Genomic DNA, 21620 nt, shown 5'->3' with positions numbered 1-21620 from the left:
TCGTTAAAGCGTTGGACTCCAACTCCCAGCAACCCCCTCCGCCCCAGCCGTACTCAGGGATTATAGGAGTTGTAGTCCAGAAGCCTCAGGGAGGCCTACAGGCCTGTTATGAAAGGTTCCAATATAGCGCGGAGCCTCTGCAAGGGAGCGGCCCTGCCCCATTCAGTTAAACGCGGAGAAGCACACCCTGTCCAGAGCCACCTTGTCCTGGTGTGGCGCGGCCTAGTCAAGGCTTCCTTCGCTCCCGCCCGCTTTATCTCTTGCCTCCTGGCCGCCTCGCGCGCTTTCGTTTTCATCGCGAGATTTGACGTCTTGTTCCCAACATGCATTTCGCGGCTGAGCTGGTGGAGGTGGAGGAGGAAAGGCGAGTCGGGCGCTTTGACGGAGCGGGCGGCGGCCATGTTGGGAGCGTCGGGGCAGCTGTAGCAGTGGAAGCCTGTGTGGCGGGGCGCTGAGCGGCCTTCCGGGCCCAAGCGAGGGGAAGAGCGAGAGGGAAGCGGCCTGGCCTGTGGCGTGAGGGGAAAGGAGGGAGCGGCGGCGGCTGCGAGGCGGCGGAGGCTCCGTCCGAAGCCGGACCCGACCCGGGTGCTAGAGGGGGGCGTGAGGAAGCCTCGAGCCGGGCCTCTGCTTCAGCCGCCGCCATGAGCGGGGGGACGCCGTATATCGGCAGCAAGATCAGCCTGATCTCCAAGGCCGAGATCCGATATGAGGGCATCCTCTACACCATCGACACCGAGAACTCCACGGTGGCTCTCGCGAAGGGTAAGGCGGCCCGGAAAGGAGAAGGTGGCCGGGGCGGGGGGTCTCGGCCTGCTTGGCGGTTGGTTGGGGGCGGGGCACGGAGAGGCCTCAGCCCCCACTTCTCCCCAGTGGAAGTGGGTGGTCGGTTTCGGGGACCCGAGTTGAAATACAAAAGGCACGCCAAGCCTGCAAGGTAGGCGGGGGGTGGAGGCGGAGCTGGAGGCAAGCAAACACGGAATTAAATAAAGATTCCCCTTGGAGATTCGTTGTGCGAGCTTCAATCGACTACCCAGGGGAGGGAGGGTTACTGGTTTCCCGCACAAGAGATGGGTTGAAAAGGTAAGTTGAGATGTAAAGGCACACCACTTCTACAAGGGCGGGGTAGAGTTGGGCGGCAAGGAAACCAGGGTTCAAGCAAAGATGCCTGTAGAATTATCTTAATAAAGAGATATGTTGTGCGAGGTTCAGTTGAAGATCCCCTAGGAGGGTTAGGGTTGCTGGATGTTATTGCAGCGCCCACTCTAAGCTGGATGTCAAGTATAATCTCCAGATGTTTTGGTAGTACGGCTCATCACAGCCGCACTGGCTGGGGCTGACAGGAGCTGTAGTCCAAAACAATGAGAGGGTAGCAGGTTGTGGAAGGCTGCCCTAAATAAAACAAATGAGGCAAAAGCAGCTGCATTGGAAGGCACACATTGGGAATAAGTCCCACAGAAGTTGCTGAGGCACATACCTCGGTTACACATACAGCTGGATGAGGCGGTAAACTGAGTTTGTTAAGTTCTGCTACAGGAGTACACCTCAGGGAATATACTGTATATCTATTCATCCAAGTGAAGTCATCCCAGTGAAAAGAATACTGTGGGCTAAAACTCCCTTTGTTTCTCCCTTATACTTTTAAAACTGCCTCAATAACAGTACACCAGGGAGCATTTTTTTAAAGTGTCATTTATCTTACACTGCCATGCTGTCTTACTGCCCATTATGCCACCTCAGAACTCTTACCACTTTGGTTCCACCTTGTTCTGCTTACTTTCCATAAACTTCCTTGGAGCATGCTTGTTGACTGTTTTTACTGCAATACAAGGTGATGCACATGTGCACCCAGATATTTCTACAACTCACATCATTCCCGACCACTAACCCTGCTGGCTGAGGCTGATGAGAATCTGAATGCAACATCTGGAGGGCCACAGGTTAGCGCCCTGCCCTAAGAAGACTGTATAATTTTATGCATATTGTTTTCAACTAAGAATGTGCAGACATCTTTCAGAAGAGAAGTGGGGGTCCCTTGGTGCCAGCTATTTAAATGAAAACACCATAGGTTTCACATAGTTTGACAAAAATAAGGCAACCCAAACCAATTTTTTGGCCTACAACTCCCATGATCCCCAGCTAGCAGGACCAGTGGTCAGGGATGCTGGGAATTTTAGTCTCAAAACATCTGGAGGGCCGAAGTTGAGGGAGCCTGATGTAAAGCCAAATTTCATAGAGTCAAAACACACTGGATTCAGTGGTGGGTGGGATTACCAAAGTCTTTTTTCACAGAAGTCTGCTGTCTTTTTAATTTTAAAAAAATGCCAAGCATGTAAAGCTGAATGTGCACAAGTTCCATCCACATTACTTGTAAGTTACCTGTGTATTCAAATAAGTATTTGGCAGAAATGAGAAATCTGGGCTACTTTTGTTAAGTTAAGATTGTTATACAGTATCTAATACACCTTAACATTTTTCTTAGACACTGCACATAATCTTAGCCAAAAGCTAAAAATGCATAGAAGTGCCTTTTTTTGTATCTTCATATCAAACAAATCAAACTGAGCCTCATACATTTTCATCTCATTTGTGAACAAAGTGTTTTCTTTCTATTTTCCTTGTCTATTTTCTTGCTTCTGCACTTCAGTACTGCTTACAAGGCACATAAACTAGAAATTCTTAAGATTGTCCCTCGTTCATTATGATCCTTTTCACCTCATTATGCTTAACCATATGTATGCCTCCGTCCTTTATGCATTATTCCATCGAGACCTACCTCAGCATAGAACTCATTGAAATTAAACCTGCAAGCTTTCCATTTTTCTTATGGGCCAAGATGACCTTTGCTTGTGTGTGTGTGCCTACCACTGAACTATGACTCCTCCCTAATTCAGGCTCTGCTTCCCCTCAACACACCTTGCCATAGTAACATTAGTAACTAACTTCGCCAGATGCCCCTTTCTCTGCCCCCTCCTTTTCTGGGCAAACCGCTGCCCATTCTGCATTATTTAGGCTACCATGCAAAACAGTGCCTTCAGACGATCACCCAGGGAATTTACAGATTGCCTGCTTTTGTGTAAGCTTGTATGAAGTAAATCAAGAAAAATGACTTGCTGACCTTTTAATGCAAATAGACTTGATCTGAATGAATTCAGCTGACTTGGGGGGGGGGAGTGCTCTTTTGAAAGTATCAGTGTAGTGAACCTAATGAATATTCAGCTGCACTTTGTCACATGATGCGTTAGACTAAACTGAAGCAAACTTTTTACTTGTCTATGTGTAAATATTATGAGAAAGTATTGGATGATACATGATAAAATTTGTTTGTTTTTTCCTGCAGTTCGTTCTTTTGGTACAGAAGATAGACCAACTGATCGGCCTATACCACCTCGTGACGAAGTATTTGAATACATTATATTCCGTGGCAGTGATATCAAGGATTTAACCGTTTGTGAACCACCCAAACCACAGTGTTCTCTGCCCCAGGATCCAGCTATCGTTCAGGTATAGTCACCATGTAGCAGTTGTAGCTTTAGCTATGTCTAGTTATACACTATGATCAGTTTTGGTGTGTATATACCTGAAAATGTATGATCTGGATCATCTTATATTGTTTAGGGGGGAAGTTATTTATATGTGTTCAAGAGATTTTCCACAAAGTTATTAATGACAAAATTTATATTAACATAAGAAGAGCCGTGCTGGATCCAACCAAAGGCCCACCTAGTCCAGCATCCTTTTCTCACAGTGGCCAACCAGATTTCCCACTGAGAGGCCTGCAAACAGCACCTGAGCGCAACAGCACTCTCCCAATTGTGATTCCCAGCAGCTGGCATTTAGTAGCTTATTACCTCCATTGCTGGCATCTCTAGCAGCCATTGATTGCCTTATTCACTATGAATTTCTCTAATCCTCTCTTAAAGCCATCCAAATTGATGGCCATCACTATTTCTTGTGGGAGTGAATTCCATCGTTTAACTAGCCCCTATGTGAACAAGTACTTTCTTTTGTCTCTCCTGAAACTTCCAGCCTTCAGTTTCATTGAATGGTTCCAGGTTCTAGTATTATGAAATACTTTCTCCATAACTTGCACAATCATACTATGTCCAAATTATGCATGATCTTACACATTTCTGTCATGTCCCCTCTTACCTTTTTTTCTGTGCTCAAAAGACCCAATTGTTGCAATCTTTCCTCAGAAAAGTTGCTCTGGCCTCTTAATCATTTTGATTGCCCTTTTCTGAAGCTTTTCCAGCTCTACACTGCCCTTTTTGAGGTATGGCAACTAGAACCATTTGCAGTATTCAAGTGCAATCTCACAATAGATTTGTATAGCAGCATTATGATCTTGACATTTCTATTTTCAATTCCTTTCCTAATGATCCCTAGCATAAAACTTCACCTTTATCACAGCTGCACGCTGGGTCAACATCTTCATCACTATCCACTATGATTCCAAGGACTCATTCCTGGACAGTTGCTGATGGTTCAACCCCCATTAGAATATATGTTAAATTAGGGGGAAATTGGGATGGGTTTTTTTGTTGGTTTTTTTGCCCCAATATGCATCACTTTACACTGCTTACATTGAATTGCATTTGCCATTTTACTACCTATTCACCTAATTTGGAGAGATCCTTTTGAAGCAATTCCCGATCCCTTTTTGTTTTAACCCCCAATTTGGTACCATCTGCAAACTTAGCTATGCCACTGCTTACGTCTACTCCAGATCATTTAGGGACGGGTTAAAATGCACAGATCCCAATACCAGTCCTTGGGGATTCTACTTTCTACATCCGTCCATTGACAGAACTGTCCATTTATTCTTGCTAGTTACTCATCCATAAGAGGACCTCCTCTAATTTTATGATTGCTAAGATTACTCACGAGACTTTAGTGAAGGACTTAATCAAAAGCTTTTTGAAAGTCTAAATACAAAACATTAACTGGATCACCTCTACATGCTTGTTGACTCCATGAATGAAATCTTAATAGGTTAATGAGACAGAACCTACTCTTGCAGAAGCCATGCTGGTTCTTCAGCAAGACCTGTTCTTTGATATTCTTGGTAATTCTATCTTTTATAATGCTTTCCTAGAACAGACATGCTAACCCGTCTATAGTTTCATAGATCCCTTCTGAATCCCCTTTTAAAATTTGTTATATTGCTCACTTTACAGTCCTCAAGGTAATAAAGAACTCAAGATTGAAACTGATGATCTTCTAACCAAAATATGAAACTTGTAGCTCTTGGGAAGATCCTATCCTGATCGTGTAGTTTCTCAGTTTTAATTTTTCAAGCCCTATAATGTTATCTCTTGTCACCACTGTTTTCCTCAGTTCCTTAGACTCCTTTTTTGAGAAAGTTTCATTCAGGCACAGGGATTGGCCTACATCATCTGCTATGAATACAGATGCAAAGAATTTGTTGAGTTTCTCTGCCAAACTCCTTGAGCACATATTTGACTTGCTTGTTATCCAGATGTCCAGCTGCCTCCCAGCTGGTCTCTTCTAATGTATGTAAATGATGTGTTGTTGGTGATTGTACAGATGGCAACCATTTTGCATGGGGGTTCTGTTCCTAACCCCCATGTGCATCAGTGAAGTGTGCATAAGCCCATTCGGGCCCATCCCTGTTCAGCCCTCTTCTGGGTACTAAAGGAGCTGTGCATCAGTGGTCACACAACAATTGGACACACACAAAACATTGTCATTGCCTGTAAGATTTTAAAGAGACAGGCTCCTCAAGTTTTTTTTCTCTTCTCTTTTGCCAGCCTTTGTATTATTTTTGTTGTTCTCCAAATTTGAACAAGACCCTTCATTTTCTGAAGGAAGCTTTCTTGTCTCCAGTAGGTTCCTTGACTCTGTTAACCACGCTGCCATCCTTTTGGCCCTGGTTGTATCTTTCCTGGTCTGCAGTATACATTTTATCTCAGCTTCTATTAAGCCTCTTCATTTTCCCTTTCTACTTCCTTTTTACCAGCCCTCTCATTTTGGGGAAGTTTCCTTTTTTAAAGTCAAGTGTGACTGTGTTTGAATTTCTTGGCAATTGTTCACCTGTTGAATTTTATAGCAGTCAGTTCAACAACAGTTTCATTTTGCAACATGTCCCGGGTGCCACTTAAGTCCAACGTTTGCTACCTTTCTGATTGTTTCCATGACCAACTGTTATACAGCACAATCATTTACACTACCTAGAAATTTTAGCCCATATTTCTAATAGGATAGGTTCCAATCGTGTTTTCAATAAAAACACCAGCCAGATGGGTGGGATATAAATATTACTTATTAATAATAAGCAGCAGTCTGTCTTTGATTTTTGCCATTGCATCAAGCATACACTACAGAGGTATTATTATTATTATTATTATTATTATCATCATCATCATCATCATCATCATCATTATTTATACCCTGGCCATCTGGCTGGGTTTCCCCAGCCACTCTGGGCGGCTTACAACATAATTAAAAACATAATAAAAACATCAATCCTTAAAAACTTCTCTAAACAGGGTTGCCTTCAGATGTCTTCTAAAAGTCAGGTAGTTGTTTATTTCCTTGACATCTGATGACATCTGATGGGAGGGTGTTCCACAGGGAAGGTGCCACTACTGAGAAGGCCCTCTGCCTGGTTCCTGTAACTTCGCTTCTCACAGTGAAGGGACCAGCAGAACTAGTTATTGCATTTTGGATGATCCATGCCATTCTCAGTATTGAAATGGCTATGTTATCTGGAAAATAAGCACACATTTGGTAAATAAATTCATTTTCTTATACCAGTTGGAATGTGTTGTATTTCTCACTTCCTAATGCAACCCAGTTCAAGAAAGGGTCTTGTACTCTGATTTTATTGCTAACTTTATGTAGCACGATAATTGTTTTTTCTGCTTTGATAGTCTTCCATGAATGTGGTTTTCTTTAGTCCTCTCTAGGATCGTCTTCTACTTCTTCATTCCAATCTGTGGGTTCCTACGGTCCTTTTGGCAGAATGCCAGCCTACAGCCAGTTTAGTCCAAGTCCATTAGTGGGCCAGCAATTTGGCGCTGTTGGTGTTGGTATGTTTGCATTTTAAACTTCTTTTCTTGGCAAGCATATAAATGTTAAAATATTTTCAAGTATATACTGTTCCCACCCCATAGGGTAAAATTCACATTTACTGAGTTGATATAATGAAAACATGTGTACCCAAGAAGGCCACATTCCCCAGGCCACCCTCCTACCTACCCCTCAATAATTTCTCCTTTGCAAGCTTCACTAAAGTGGACAGTGTGTTCTTTGGCTGCTGCTATTTTCTTTCCTCTTGTGCAGGACACATTTGTGACCAAGTAGGCACACAGTAGTCCATGGTAAACCCATTTTGGTAAATGTTTTCATTTTGGAAGATCTGCTTTATAAGACTGTCAGAGTTGATGGCAGTTCTTTGGGGTACTTGGAATCTTGTTTACAATGAAGATAAAAGGGGTTACCTGTAGGAGCAACACTGGGACATATGTGAGTTCATCTCCATTGTGCAGCTTGATGTAGTTCAACCCAGTGGCAGCTGATGCTCAGGAGCAAAAACTGCAGCCCTTAAAGCATACTAAACTGCTAGCACATTTGCAAAGCTAAGCAGGATCTAGTATAGTTTCAAATTGGATGGGGGGCTGTGTGCTGAGATTCTTGGTTTACTGTGTTTAAAGCATCTTTGGTGGAAAGATGGTGGGAGGCAATATCTGCTTCATTCTTGGATGGACTGAAATTTCCTAGATGCCCGGTGTGAAAATAGGAGTATACGTGTGTTCGACTCATGTGTGTTCGACTCATGCGCAATGGCATATGTGTGTGGCGCCAGGAAATAATTAAATACATTGATTTAAACTGCAAAAGAGTATGAAAAGAGCAAAAACAGCACAAAAAGAATGAGAAAACTGCAAAAATGTCACAAGAAGAGCAGGAAAACGGCTAGTAATCCCAGTAGCCTTTGCACTGACCTTTGAGGCTTGTGGGGAGTTGGCGTTTGAGAGGGAGGTTTGGAGGGAGCATTTTTAGCAGAGAGGCGATTACAAGCTTTTTACATCGTGTTACCCACTGTACACAATTTCACGTATATGCACGGTCCCTGCGAATGTAACCCCCGTATAAGTGGGGATACAGCTGTAAGCAAAAGTAAAACTACACTGTCAGGTTCACTTTTCCACATTTATAAATATTGGACTCTGGCCAAATCCAATAAATTGTAAACATCTGAGTATTGTGAACATTTTGCTTTCTCTTTACTAGTTTTGTCTAGTAAACATTGTCCTGTGGGTGGGAAACAAGAATTTCACCAGGCATGTCACTGGACATCTCAGCATCAGGTTCCAGTTTGTAAAGTGGTTTTGTTCAGGAGTTGCTAAGCTGTGGTGTGAACCTAGTAAGAGTTTAAAGTGTGCTCCATGACTATGGGAGAGGTTATCTGGGCTATAGCTTCAGGAAGTTAAAATTTTATAGTTAATCATAGCATATTGCTGATGATGGTCTCCTCTAATCTTTCTTTAAACAACTTTATGTGCAGTGTATATGTTTAGAGAGATACCACATTAGAATAAATAGATCAAAGATTACTTTCAAATAGCTTTGAGGGAGAAGAGCAGCCCAAGTTTAACAGTCTTATTAGCTTGATGTTATCTGTAGGGAATATGTGAATAGGTACACTGGCTCACTTTGCTGTCTGATCGCAGTAATAACATAAAGGAGAAGAATAAAACAAGGGCCTAATAGTAAGATAAATGGATTGTTTAAAAACAGTAAAAATATCATGAGACAGACTGCCATAGCTAATTTGTGAATATAATTTATTTAATATTGTACTTCCATGGAGAACTTTTTGCCAACTATAAATGCCGTTTTGGAGATGGCAACTAGTAAACTGTAATTTCAGTTCATGCTTCTCAAATTTTGGCCACAAGTGAATTTGGAGATCTATCCCAAGTCTCTTTCACCAACAGCAGCCTTCTTGTCAGCTGAGCTGAAATAGTTACCATATGTTTCACATGTGGTTCAGCTGAGTGTGGTGTATTTGTACTTATACTCACCCACTTACTCTGCATATACTTTGACATCTCTGCAGATTTCTGATGTTAATAAAACACTTTTCTTTATTCAGAAAATTAGCACAGACATGATCACATAATTGATTGTAGCTTTTGCAAAGTGGTTTTGGTATTTCTTAGCTGCTTTAATAAAAAATTTCACCTTTTATTTGTCACATGAGTTAGTTAACATTTGGGTCAGTTGGCTTTAGTCTTAGAGTGGCAATTTAAATGGTTAGCCCCCTTAGCCTTACAAAGACTCTGTTAACATTTTTAGAACCATGCAGCTTTTCCTGAGGAGTACTTAGTAGTAGTGGCTAAGGATCACTAATGGAGAACTCCCAGAATCCTTGTATAATTGTTAGAGCTGCTTGAGGCAAAACAAGGGTAGCTGCACATTTTGGTACATTGAAGTTCATTGACAGTGCTGCAAGTGTAGCCTTGCACCACAGGGGCTTGACATCTATTTTCTGACTTCATGCAGGAAGTTCACTGACATCTTTTGGAACTGAAACTTCAGCCAACGCTAACTTGTCCCAAAGCAGCGCAGTTGGTTCCACTTTTACAACTGATGCAAGGTCATTAAAAACACAGCTCTCACAAGGTAAAGGCTGGTGGTGTCAGTCAGATTCTTGATCTTTTTGATTAAGAAGGTGAATGCATTGCCATAGTGTTTTGTTCAATTGTGAAATATATTCCTTTTCTGGTTTACCACAACATGCATTAGCTGTAATGAACCTCAGTTTCCTGTGCTGCCTCTTCACCTTTCCTGCCATGTTGCAAGAAGGAAGACTTGGTAGCTTTTAATTCTGCTTTCCTTGAATCACTGCTTTATTGTGTTTCCCAAACCAGGTATTGTGATTTATAAAAAAATTAATTGGTTGGAGCAAGCCAACTTCTGAAACCATGATTTGAATGTGTCTTTTTTTGAAATTGGCTAAAGTTTTTAGTAAACTACGAAAAGTTGAGATTCAAGAAAAGTGTGGGGAGGGGAGCTTCCAAAGTCCTCCCTGTTGCATGAAGGATAAGGAGACCACATGCGATACTTCAGTTTGTTGAGCCTGTTGTGATGAACCGTTGTTAGTGTGATATACAAACATGGCACAGGAGGAATGCACTAGCCAAAGACTCGTGGCAACACCTTCCTGCTCATGCATGTATTGCTAAGCCATGATTTAGCATGACATGTGAAACACTCTTCTGCTTCTTTGTGCAGAGTTAGCCTTGTCCCCTATCACTGAAAGTGAGCTTGTGTTCCAAGTTGCTTGAATAATATTTAGGTGTATTCTGCTAGTGGGGACAATAAATCTCAACCCCTGGTGGTCATTGTGATTTTTCTTCCAAACAGACTACTATGTGATGCCAGTGTTTGTTTTTTGGCTTGCAAGCTATGAACCTAGAGCAAAGCCAGAGATTATGGCTTGCTTTGGCTAGGGAGGAACATTGTCTGCATTAATAACAAGCCGTTAAACATGGTTTATAGTGGCATCCAAACTGGGCCACTGACTCTTGGACGGAAGCTGATAAATAAAAAGATCTGCCTCATCTAAACAGCTAAATTAGATACTATTTCAATATCTATTTTTTCTGCATCCATACTACTCACTGTTAGTGCTTATTTTAAGAAATCATGGCATCTAAGGGAGTAGCTGCAGTTCTAGGTGACAGACATTTGCTAATAACTGCATTGGTAAAGATGAGCTATCTCACCCTGTTTTTCCTTTGAAAATTGAGGGACAATCAATGTATATATGTGACCTAATCTTGGGTTAGTGGAGCTAAAGTTGCAAAAACATTTCTTCTTTGGACATAGTTGTCTTGACTAGGGAAAGCAGATAATTGACTTCAAAGTAATACTTATGCTAAAGTTGGGCATAAGATGTTGTCATTTCTGTTTCAGGTCGCTCAAGTCCTTCGTTAGACCATTTGAGAAAGAGCCCAACCCTGGAGCAGGCAGTACAAACAGCAGGAACCCACTTATCTGCTTCAGCACCAGTTGGGAGAAGGAGTCCTGTTTCAGCCAGACCTCAAGGGTCTGCTAGTCAAAAATCATTGGAAAATCAGGAGCACAGAAGAGGTAGAACTTGGCCTTTGGACCTTGATTATTTTAAGCTCTGCTGATACTTCTTGCCAAAGTGAAAAAGCTGTTCTTTGCAAGTGACTTAGCAATTGCTTTTGTCAAAGTTTGGATTCAAAGTTTGAAACCCATATGTCTATTTTAAAAGTTCAGGGTCTTGAGTTTGGATAAATTTGTGAGTCATGAAGCATAATAATAATAATAATAATAATAATAATAATAATAATAATAATAATAATAATAATAATAATAATTTATTATTTATACCCTGCCCATCTGGCTGGGCTTCCCCAGCCACTCTGGGCGGTTTCCAACCAAATATTAAAATACAATAATACATCAAACATTAAAAGCTTCCCTAAACAGGGCTACCTTCAGATGTCTTCTAAAAGTTTGGTAGTTGTTGTTCTCTTTGACATCTGGTGGGAGGGCGTTCCACAGGGTGGGCACCACTACCGAGAATACCCTGCAGTAAAATGGCATGGCTTGCAGTAAGGTGAGGCTTATGCCTGAATGCTTCTATTGTGGGTTAGGGAAATATTTCTGTCAGCATAGGAGTCTCCGCTTGCTTGGCAAGCAGGGTTAACTTGTGGGGTCGTCCCCCCCACATACTCTTCTCAGAGGGCAGTACTGCCCTGATGCAGCCCTTAGAGATTTTTTCCTTGCAGTTAGTATACAGAAAATGAAAAATAACAAAATGTTCTTTGCATTCTTTGTTCTTAGCTGAAGCACACAAGATTTCAAGATCTGAAGCAGAGCATATGAGAAATGAAAACAAACGTCAAATGGGTAAACTGAATTCATTTTTGGAAAGGATAAAAACTCTAGTGCTTTTTAAAAGTCACTTTTGTTGAACCAGACCCAAATATAGGAAACTAGTTCAAACTGCAGTTAGTTGGGGAAAAAACAAAAATCAAATGATGTTCTAATTAACTGGCCTAAACAAACCACAGTTCCTGTGCTTGAGCTTAAAAGGATAATGCAATTTGTTTCAAACAGCAAAAAGAAGTACCTCCTTTCTCATGCACAGGGGATAGGTGAGGTGCAGCATTCACAAGCCTAGCACCTGTGGCTATGTGTTATCATAATGGGAAACCATTATTTCATTTACTTCTGAACTGAGTCACTGTGACAAATGTTTATGACCCTCTAGCGAAATAGATAAGCAATGGGTTTAAAATAAAAAAAGAAAGGATTTGGTCTTGTGGGATTGATTGTTGCAGGACGTCAGAGCCTTTTAAAGGGTTAGTTTTACACAGTGTACAGTGGTACCTCGGTTTTCGAACGTAATCTGTTTCGGAAGACTGTTTGAGTTCTGAAACATTCGAAAACCAAAAACTCAAAATGAAAGCCTCAATACGGAAGCCACGTGGCATGTTTGACTTCCAAGGCGTGTTTGAAAACCGAAATGTTAAAAAACGGAGACATTCGAAAACTAAGGTACCACTGTATAGTTAAAAACTATGTTGCCCCGGGTTCCTTTGGGAAGAAAGGCAGGGTATAAGCTTAATAAATAAACAATCTCTAGAATTACATCACAAGATGTAGTGATGGCTGCCAACTTTAAAAGTGGATTAGACAAATTCGTTGGAGAGTAAAGCTATTGGCAGCTTTAGTACTAGTGGCAGCCTGCGTTTGAATTGCAGTTGCTGGGGGACACAAGCAGGAAGGGACTGTTGCACTTGTGTCCTGTTTTGTGGACTTCTTAGAGGCATATGGTTGAACAGTGTGGGAACTGAATGCTGGGCTAGATAAGCCTTTGGCCTGATTCAGCAGAGCTGCTCTTAGGTTATTAGAAGAAGTATATGATGGGGCTTCAAGCTATATAGTGGCGGAAAGTGTAACAATGGAAGATGATATATCTTGATCAGCCGGATGTCTGGTAATCTCATATGCTTGGCAGACAGAAAGCTCTCCATTCGTCCTATGTATAGTAGTTTTATGTTGCTGCTTACAAGAACAAATCTGAAACTGCAGGTCTTTTGTTTATAGGTCCCTTCAAAACCTATTTTTCCCCAGTTCCAGGTGCACCTTCAGCACGAAGGGGCCGTGGGGGTCACCGGGGAGGCAGAGGAAGATTTGGTATTAGACGGGATGTTCCAATGAAGTTTGAGAAGGACTTTGACTTTGAAAGTGCTAATGCACAATTCAATAAAGAGGAAATAGATCGCGAATTTCACAACAAACTAAAACTGAAAGGTAAGCTGAAATGCTGTCTCAAGGGAATAATGACTGTCTTGTCACCTACAGGTAAACCTGAGCCTTCTATAGACATGGGATCTAAATGACTGGTAGTTAATGGAAACTAGATGTAATTTGGAAATCTGCCTTCTGTTTCAAACACTTTAATCAAAGTTCTTGAAAAAGGAAGGAAAAACCCTTCATACTTGTGCTATCTTATTCTTCATTTTATGTGGAGTTTTGAGTAGGGTTCTTTTTCCTGTAGGGGTTGAGAGTTAAATTAGGCTAATCCTGCAGTGTTTTGAAGTTGTATAGGTTCAGATGAAAAGAGAGATTTCACTTAGATGCATTCAAAGTCTATGGGTATAATTCATTGCTTCCTTTTTCTCTATTGCTTTTCCTCCTCCCTGAGGTGATCAGAAACATTATGCAAGGGAATGATAAGCAGTGCTGTGTGTATTCCATATTTAGGAAATTAAACTTTTGTTCCCAACCTAGGAAATTCTGGATTCTGCAGTTTGTATATTCTGTAGATTAACTTCCCCTTTCCTTGCATTTTTATTATTTTCTGTGGCTCTAATTTTACTAGCTATGGTAAGAGGCAAAAAGCTACATAGGTGACTGTACCTCAACCACAGAAAGTTGTCCACAGTTATCACTCTGACCTTGGAGAGAGTCAGCTGGTGATGCTTTATGCTTTCCAGCATAAGTTCTGCTTTTTAGGTGCCTTTCAAAGAAGCATTTATTTACTCAGATCTTTGGAAGAAACTGAGGTTGTACATATTTTGCTAGAGCTATTAGTTTATTTTTACATTTTTATTTTTAATTTTTGTTTTGTAGTTTTATTATATTATGTTGCATGATGTCCCACTATCTCTGGATGATGGATGGTCTAGAACTATAACAATATTAATTATTAATATACGTTCACAGTTTTAAGGAGTAGAATCTTGCATTTTTAATAGGAAGTACTGAGCTCCCCATCAAATTACCTAGACATTATAAAAAAAGCACACTCTGCAGTGGGCTGTAATCCTGCCCTTTGCAGTGTGTTCTGCTGCTAGCCCTACAATTCATATAATCAAGTATTGCTTGGACAAATCAGCAGCACTTTTTAAAGTTTATGTATGGATGTTCCTGGCAGGATTAAAGTCTTACAAGGAAGGCTTTGCAACAGATATTAAAGGAGTGCTTTTAAAAAGTATACTCCCTTTGTGATTTGCCACATTCTCTTCTGCCACTTCTTTAGTTGCTGTAATTGTGCTGCTCTCATCTTGAAGACAACTTGAGTCATCATCGAAAGTCAGACAGGGAGTGCAGTTTTTCCCTATTTTTACAGCAATGTCTTGTTTGTTGGAGAAGACCAGTAGGAAGGAGAATAGCCAAGAGGGAGAGAGGGGACAGCTGTTGTCTTAACTCACGGCAAGCTATTTTTGTGTGTGCTGATCTATAACATCCTTCTAGGATAGCGTTATAGTCAAGTCACTTTCTGCTTTTCTTTGAAGATGCATTTTCATTTATTGTTCACTGAGGTTATCCTTTTCCTTTCTTCTCACCCCCTGGATTCGTTAGAAGATAAACCAGAGAAGCCTGTAAATGGGGAAGATAAAGGTGACTCAGGTGTTGATACCCAGAACAGTGAAGGCAATGCAGATGAAGAGGATCCACTTGGACCCAACTGCTATTATGACAAAACCAAGTCTTTCTTTGATAACATTTCCTGTGATGACAATAGGTACCTGATTTGTTTTTTGGCAGTCCGCTGGGCAAGCAGAAAATATAATTTCCAAATGGCAAGATCCATGGATACTAAAATGCAGAATGAAACACTATACCTTATACCTATGTAATGCTGCTGCTACTGCTGCATGCAAAATATTTGGCTTCGTTAACAAAACGAAGTAACAGCTTTGTAATTCAAAGAGGTTTGGATACACTGTAGTTCAGAGAGGTCGAGACTGGCTGCGTTTGTGCATATACCTGGCCTTCTGTGAATGAGAAGTGTGCTGTATTGTTTTTAACACTCGATTGGGAGCCGCCCAGAGTGGCTGGGGAAACTCAGCCAGATGGGCGGGATATAAATAATAAATTATTATATATTATTATACTCTCCCAGTTGCTTCTACTTCACTTCTTCCATATAGCCAGGAAGCCTTGACTTCCCATTACTGTATGTTCAAACCAGGGATCATTGGCTTCCTGATCATGGCTTGTTAGGAATTAGCAAGCCATAATCCATGATCTTGCAAGGACCAGATTTGTTGGTAAAGATGTGTTTTTAAATTTGCAGTGGATGTTCAAAAGTGAAAACATTGCGGAATCATATATCCCCTTGCATTTCTGGTGTATCTGAGCTCTTGGCAAAGGTTGAGCCTTCCGTAAGACTTGATTATTTTGGCCTTGGATTGATAGAGGAAAGGGGATATGCTGTAAACCTTTTGTTACTTTTCTATTTGATTTCTTCTTAAGTATCAAACAGGCAGCATTTTTATTTGCATCTATATCAGTAATTTGATAAAGAGGAATCACCTGTAATTAATTTCACTGAAACTGGATGCAGAGGAGTTGGTGTTACTCCCAAAGCATGAAAGGTTCTGTTTTACATGGTGTTCCCTAAGCTAATTTAGTAGGAGCCACTTCAGTGGATCAACATGTCTTAAGGAACAGTAAACTTTTCACTAAAAATATATACAAGACAAGACACCAAAAAAAAAAGTAACAGAGAAAAAGTAATACAGAGTTGCGGAATGAAATAATAACAGCAAAGAAGTGTACCAAATTACACTCTTGCTCCACTGAAAGCAAATTGTATTTCAATACCCCTGCCATAACAAAAAATGAGAAGCTGGAAGGATATGGGAAGATATCTCCCTGTTCATGTAAGGCAGGCACGTCCAACTCCCAAGAGACTGCAATCTACTCCCTGTATAAAAAAACTGGCAGTGATCTACCCATTGTCATTACCAAGAGTTGTTGAGTTTATTTTATTTTATTTTGGGGTGGGGAGACCTTGGCAAATTTATTTTATCCTGTGATCTACCAGTGGATCACGATCGACCGGTTGAATGTGCCTGATGTAAGGGAAACAATTGGCATTGTAATTAGCAGATTTAGCAGCTCCCCAGGCCACCCATCTGTGTCTGGTCAAGCATTCTGATAAAGCTGTGTTCCAGATATTGGTGAGCCATGCCTCACATGGTAAAACATCAGGAGACCTCATGAGGCAAGTGATAACTAATCTGACAGCTGCTAGTAACATTAACCAGGAAATTCTTCACTCAGGCAGCCAATGGGTAATTGGGATGATATAACTTGGTTCTGATTTGAGGAACCGCTTTTTCACTCTTGCCATGCTCTCAATGTAAATGTTCCAAAAGTGGAGTTTGGAATGCCACTCCTGCACAGTGATACTACTGTGCAGTTTCACTGTGTGCATATGAACGTACTAAGCAGCTTGGAAACGTCAAACTGTCTTTGGCATCAATACTCCTTCTGATGAAAATAATAGTGATCTGGAGTTAGTGTTCCTGTCACTTGCATGTTTCAGAGACCGAAGACCAACCTGGGCTGAAGAAAGAAGACTAAATGCAGAGACATTTGGAATTCCATTGCGTCCAAACCGTGGCCGGGGGGGCTACAGAGGTAGAGGAGGTGGAGGAGGAGTTGGTGGCTTCCGGGGTGGAAGAGGACGTGGAGGCACAAGAGGAAATTATGGCGCCCCTCGAGGATTTCGTGGTGGATTCAGAGGTGGACGTGGCGGCAGAGAATTTGCGGATTTTGAATATAGGGTAATTGCTTACAAACTCTGCTGCAGGGATGGGGAACTGGTGGCCTTCTCACTTGAGGTACTTCAACTCCAGGCCCAGCCAGCAATATGATGGGAGCTGTAGTTCGTAACTGCCTAAGAAGGCCACAAGTTCCCCACCCTATATCTGTTGCTTATAGCCATAGGCACTGCATTCAATAATTCCAGAAATAAAAATAGCTACAATGCCACACAATCAGAACAAGATATAGCCACTCATTTTTTTGTTAAAAATACAAAAAGTATGACAAAAACCTTGAAAAAACTGCAATAATAGTACATATGTTAAATACTGGGTGAGAGAATAAAAAACAAATCATCTCATAAAATCTCTTCAATACTGGGTATGAGTTTTCTTTCAGCCATTCAGATTTAGTTAACCTAAAGTGTAGTTCTTTTTATGCATCAATACACTTTTATATATTCTACACAAAAGTATATATGAAGCAAAACTTTCTTGTATATCTTTTTGCCTCCTTTTTTTATTCTTAGTGTGAATTTCTACACTGCATACTAGCCATTGAACCACCCTTGGTTAATTTGTTTGGTTGTGGGAGAAAAAGTTGCAGACACATCTGTAGACGTAGTTTCTTCTTCTAACATGTCAAAGATTTCTGTCAGCATGAAACATTTTAACAATTGTTCTCTCGAGCATAGCATCTTTGAAGGCATTAAAATAAAATGTTTTCTTGTATATTCTCTTTCCGATGCAATATTTTTATTTCTTTGGACAACCATATTGTCGTTATTTGTGAGGAAGGATTTTTAAAAAATTATGTATAAAAAATAACATGTACAGCTGTTCAAAGAAAATATCAGAGTGGTGTGCAACAATTGTACATAAAACCCATATGCAGTAAAAACATAATAATAATAATAATAATAATAATAATAATAATAATAATAATAATAATAATAATAATAAATTTTATTTATATCCCGCCCTCCCCAGCCGAAGCCGGGCTCAGGGCGGCTAACAACAATAAAACAGTACAACAGTACAACACAACACTCTAAAAGTGGTAAGAAAGTTGAACTCTGAAATCAACTTATTATTGTGGAAAGATGTATTCTTGATTGCCTGCCTGCATAAGCCTGACAGAGTAGAAAAGCAGAAAGGTTTTCAGCAGGTGTTTAAAAGGCACCTTCTGAATCTCTATTGTCAGAGTATTCCACAACTCTGGGCCAATGACACTAAAGGCTTGATTTCTTCTAGTCAAATGAGCCTTGCCAGCTTGGGGAACAACCAGTGGCGCTCCTGCAGGTGAGCTCTGTGATTGAGCTGAGATCCGGTGGTCCCTGAGGTACCCTATAGCTGAGTTGGGCTACAGAGGATTCTGCACGCAAGAGTAAGCCACTCTTGCAGTGATTTCTAGCTTTACAAGGCATTTCGGAATTGACTTTGCTAACTGGAATTATGACTGATACAATCTAGAGAGATTTGGGCCCCATTTTGAATACAGTGGTGCCTCGCAAGACGAAAAGAATCCGTTCTGTGATTCTCTTCGTCTAGCGTTTTTTTCGTCTTGTGAAGCAAGCCCATTGGCGGATTAGCGCTATTAGCGGCTTTTATCAGCTTATCTGCTGATCGGATCAGCTGATAAGCGGCTTAGCGGCTTAGAAAAAGGGGGGGAGGGGAAAAACCAGCAGGAACCCGCAAGACATTGTCGTCTTGCGAAGCAAGCCCATAGGAAATTCGTTTTGCGAAGCACCTCCAAAACGGAAAACTCTTTCGTCTAGCGAGTTTTCCGTCTTGCGAGGCATTCATCTTGCGGGGCACCACTGTACTGTTAACGTTGCCTTCTCTAGTTTGAGCCTTTTATCTGTTACTGTTCTTGATTAATTTGACTAAACTGGCATTGGTTGGGAAGTAATTTTTTTTCTTTTATCTTTTTTTAGAAAGACAACAAAGTTGCTGCATAGCTGAAGTTGAACGCAGGTGGACCTGTAGATCTCCATGATCCAGAGAATGTGTCAGTCTTTGCAAAGAATTGTTAATTTGCTGTAAAACTCGTCACCAGCACTGGGGTTTGTTTTTAATTTCAAAGGGGTATGGAGCAGAACTCTTTTTGGAGAAAAAATGGCCATCTTCAAAAACAATGAGCATTAAATATATTTGAGATAGAAGACTTAAGTAATTTCTTACATAGAGTTAAAATATAAAGCAGTACTTCAGTGGAGTTTTAAAAGTATTTTTTTCATCACAAAAAGAATTTATCAAATTGTATTTGATTACTACTGCAGGCTGCAAAGACAATTGTATGCAGAAGGCCGTCAGTACTGTGAGTGTGTTGAGCCAGTGAAGGTTGTTTTTGGAAATCCTTTAATCTCCCTTTTGAGATGGTTGTGCTCTTTGTCAAATAGGGTGCTGGGCAATAGAAAACTTTTTTGTCAGTCAAAAACAATGTAAACACAGTAAATCCTGTTTCTTAGGCAAAGGAAAACTTTTTATAGTTGTAAAATTCCATGATTATCCCATTGCCAAAGAAACACTAAAGACTTTGTATAGCTGTATAAAAGCAACTAATTTTTTAAGAATAAACATTTTTAAGTCTACAAACCTGCTGGGTTGAAATGCTAAAACACCACACACATTAGTTTTTTTGCAGGGGCGGTTCCTCAGAGCTGTTCAGCTTTAAACTTGTTTGATTTTTATATTTTGACTAAAAATAAACATTTTAGATGTTCTTCCATTATATAAAAACTGGATAAAATAATTCTCTTGCAAGAAATTCATTTTGTAGGTTTTGGCATATTGCAGGATTTGACCAGATTAATGGGCTTTTTTCAAATGAAGACAAACCTCAACACTCATGTCACAATTCACAGTTCATATTAGTGATAACTCTTGAAGTAAAAATGACCCAGGCACACACAAGTTCTTATGTTTCCTTTGATGTGCCCGGAATAAAAATGACATGTCTCCATGTGTTGATTCTTGAAATGTTGACTCTGTTTTAATGTTGACATACTCAATTTAAAAGTGACTATTTAGTGTTTGCAATTGCTTGAGTTTTGATGAACTGTAGCTTGGAGACATTGACTGCTTATTCTTATCCCAACAGTGATTTGGTATGGAGTAAACTTTTGCCAATTCTGAAATACTAGTTATGACTTTTTTGACATTAAGTTATAATTAGAAACAGTAATTTGGTAACTTGTATTTTGTATGTGTGTATGAAAGCCACAGGAATAAAGGGATCCAAAGATTAAACAATTTTTACCTAATTTGCTGATCTTCTTTTGTTTCTCCTTTATGTTCAGTAGTGATAAAATGTGGATAACTGCACTGTTAGAAAATGGGAATATTTAAGTGATAGAATCATAATTTTATATCTTTTTGTATAGCACTATAAGGAAGTATTTTGTAATTGGTTTACTTATGAGGTCAAGTATTTGGAAGCAGTAGAAGTTAGATACTATTGTTTAGTACTATTTTGCATGTTAACAACAATGCCTTTTTGGGATCCACAAATCATGATACTGAGCAGTTTTGATTTATTTTTTTTAGACAAAAGGCAAGTGCTGTAATGTCGCAATAAGTATGTATACTGTATGAGGTGTCCCAACTTTATTTAAACCAGATACGTTGTAAATACCAATGAGACATTCTGTGAAGGTATGAATTCGTCTTATCTACCAATCCTTTGGGTTTACTAGTTGGGGTGTGTTTTTACCCCAGTGAAAAGCAGCATGACATACCTTCAGTGTACCTTGCTACAGAAAAATGGGGCTTTTATTTTGAGCCAGAATAAAACAGTTCAATAAAAACTGTCTTTGTGAAAGTTTTTTCTAGCTTTTCCTTGTTTTGTAAACCTGCCCTGAATAGGGTTATTGGGGGGGGGGGTCCAATTTAATGGTGCTGATTTTGAGTCCCTTGTTTAGTATTGTGCAAGTGTATAGGATAAACCCTGTAATTTCCTTTAAGTGTTCTCTTTCATCATACTGTAACCTTTCAACTCTGGAAAGAAATTGGCTGGGCTTATAATTGCGATAGATAAAAAAATATATATTTTTAGCAAATTGGAATTTTAAAAGATTTTAGCTATATATTTTTCTCATAAAATTAATATGGTTTTAAATGACATCTGAATACATACATGATCTAAATCTGAATTTGCAACCTCTTGCAAACTTACTAAATGCACTTTTTGTAAGGAAAGAATGGGGGATAGTACATGTTTTTATATTAAGGCTTGGTACAGAGGGGCAGGAACTCAGGGTCATCACAAACTAGAAAAGTTTTGCCATCTTTTATTTCACTGGGATGATCCACGGTCCTTTTAATGCCCAGCATGAACCTGAATTCTGCAGCTTGTTCACTTTGAAATTATTAATATTTATGGAAAGAGCCTGGACATTTATTTTCTATCTCATGGAAAAACACAGTTTTGCCTAGTAATTAGCATCCCTTCCTTCTGAAAATCTCCAGACAGTAATGAAAATCCAACCTTACACATATTTATTCAGAATTATGTTACATGTTCTTCATCAGGGCTTATTTCCAAAT

The 21620-nt window shown here is 40.1% G+C and overlaps 1 protein-coding gene across 6 annotated transcripts; it reads left to right on the top strand.

Annotated features, from left to right (window-relative positions):
* Positions 1-97: 97 nt before the first annotated feature.
* Positions 98-20881, top strand: LSM14A (LSM14A mRNA processing body assembly factor). Of its 6 annotated transcripts, none has more exons than XM_083515197.1 (10): positions 98-762; positions 3338-3501; positions 6920-7052; positions 9532-9651; positions 10948-11124; positions 11848-11913; positions 13144-13323; positions 14878-15040; positions 16853-17093; positions 19010-20881. In XM_083515197.1, the coding sequence occupies exons 1-10, from the start codon at positions 642-644 to the stop codon at positions 19031-19033; spliced, it is 1389 nt and encodes a 462-aa protein (XP_083371323.1). In that variant the 5' UTR covers positions 98-641; the 3' UTR covers positions 19034-20881. The 6 variants fall into 6 exon arrangements, 4 of the variants coding, with proteins under 4 accessions (XP_083371323.1, XP_083371322.1, XP_083371325.1 ...); XM_083515196.1 differs by having other exon boundaries at positions 315-762; positions 13117-13323; XR_014528842.1 differs by having other exon boundaries at positions 320-762; positions 14878-15958; positions 16022-17093.
* Positions 20882-21620: the final 739 nt, after the last annotated feature.

This window comes from Podarcis liolepis (assembly GCF_965112155.1).
Source record: "Podarcis liolepis genome assembly, chromosome: 7".
In the NCBI taxonomy this organism is placed as follows: Eukaryota; Metazoa; Chordata; class Lepidosauria; order Squamata; family Lacertidae; genus Podarcis; species Podarcis liolepis.
Note: the sequence above shows the minus strand (reverse complement) of the source record. Positions and strands in the feature narration are given on the sequence as shown.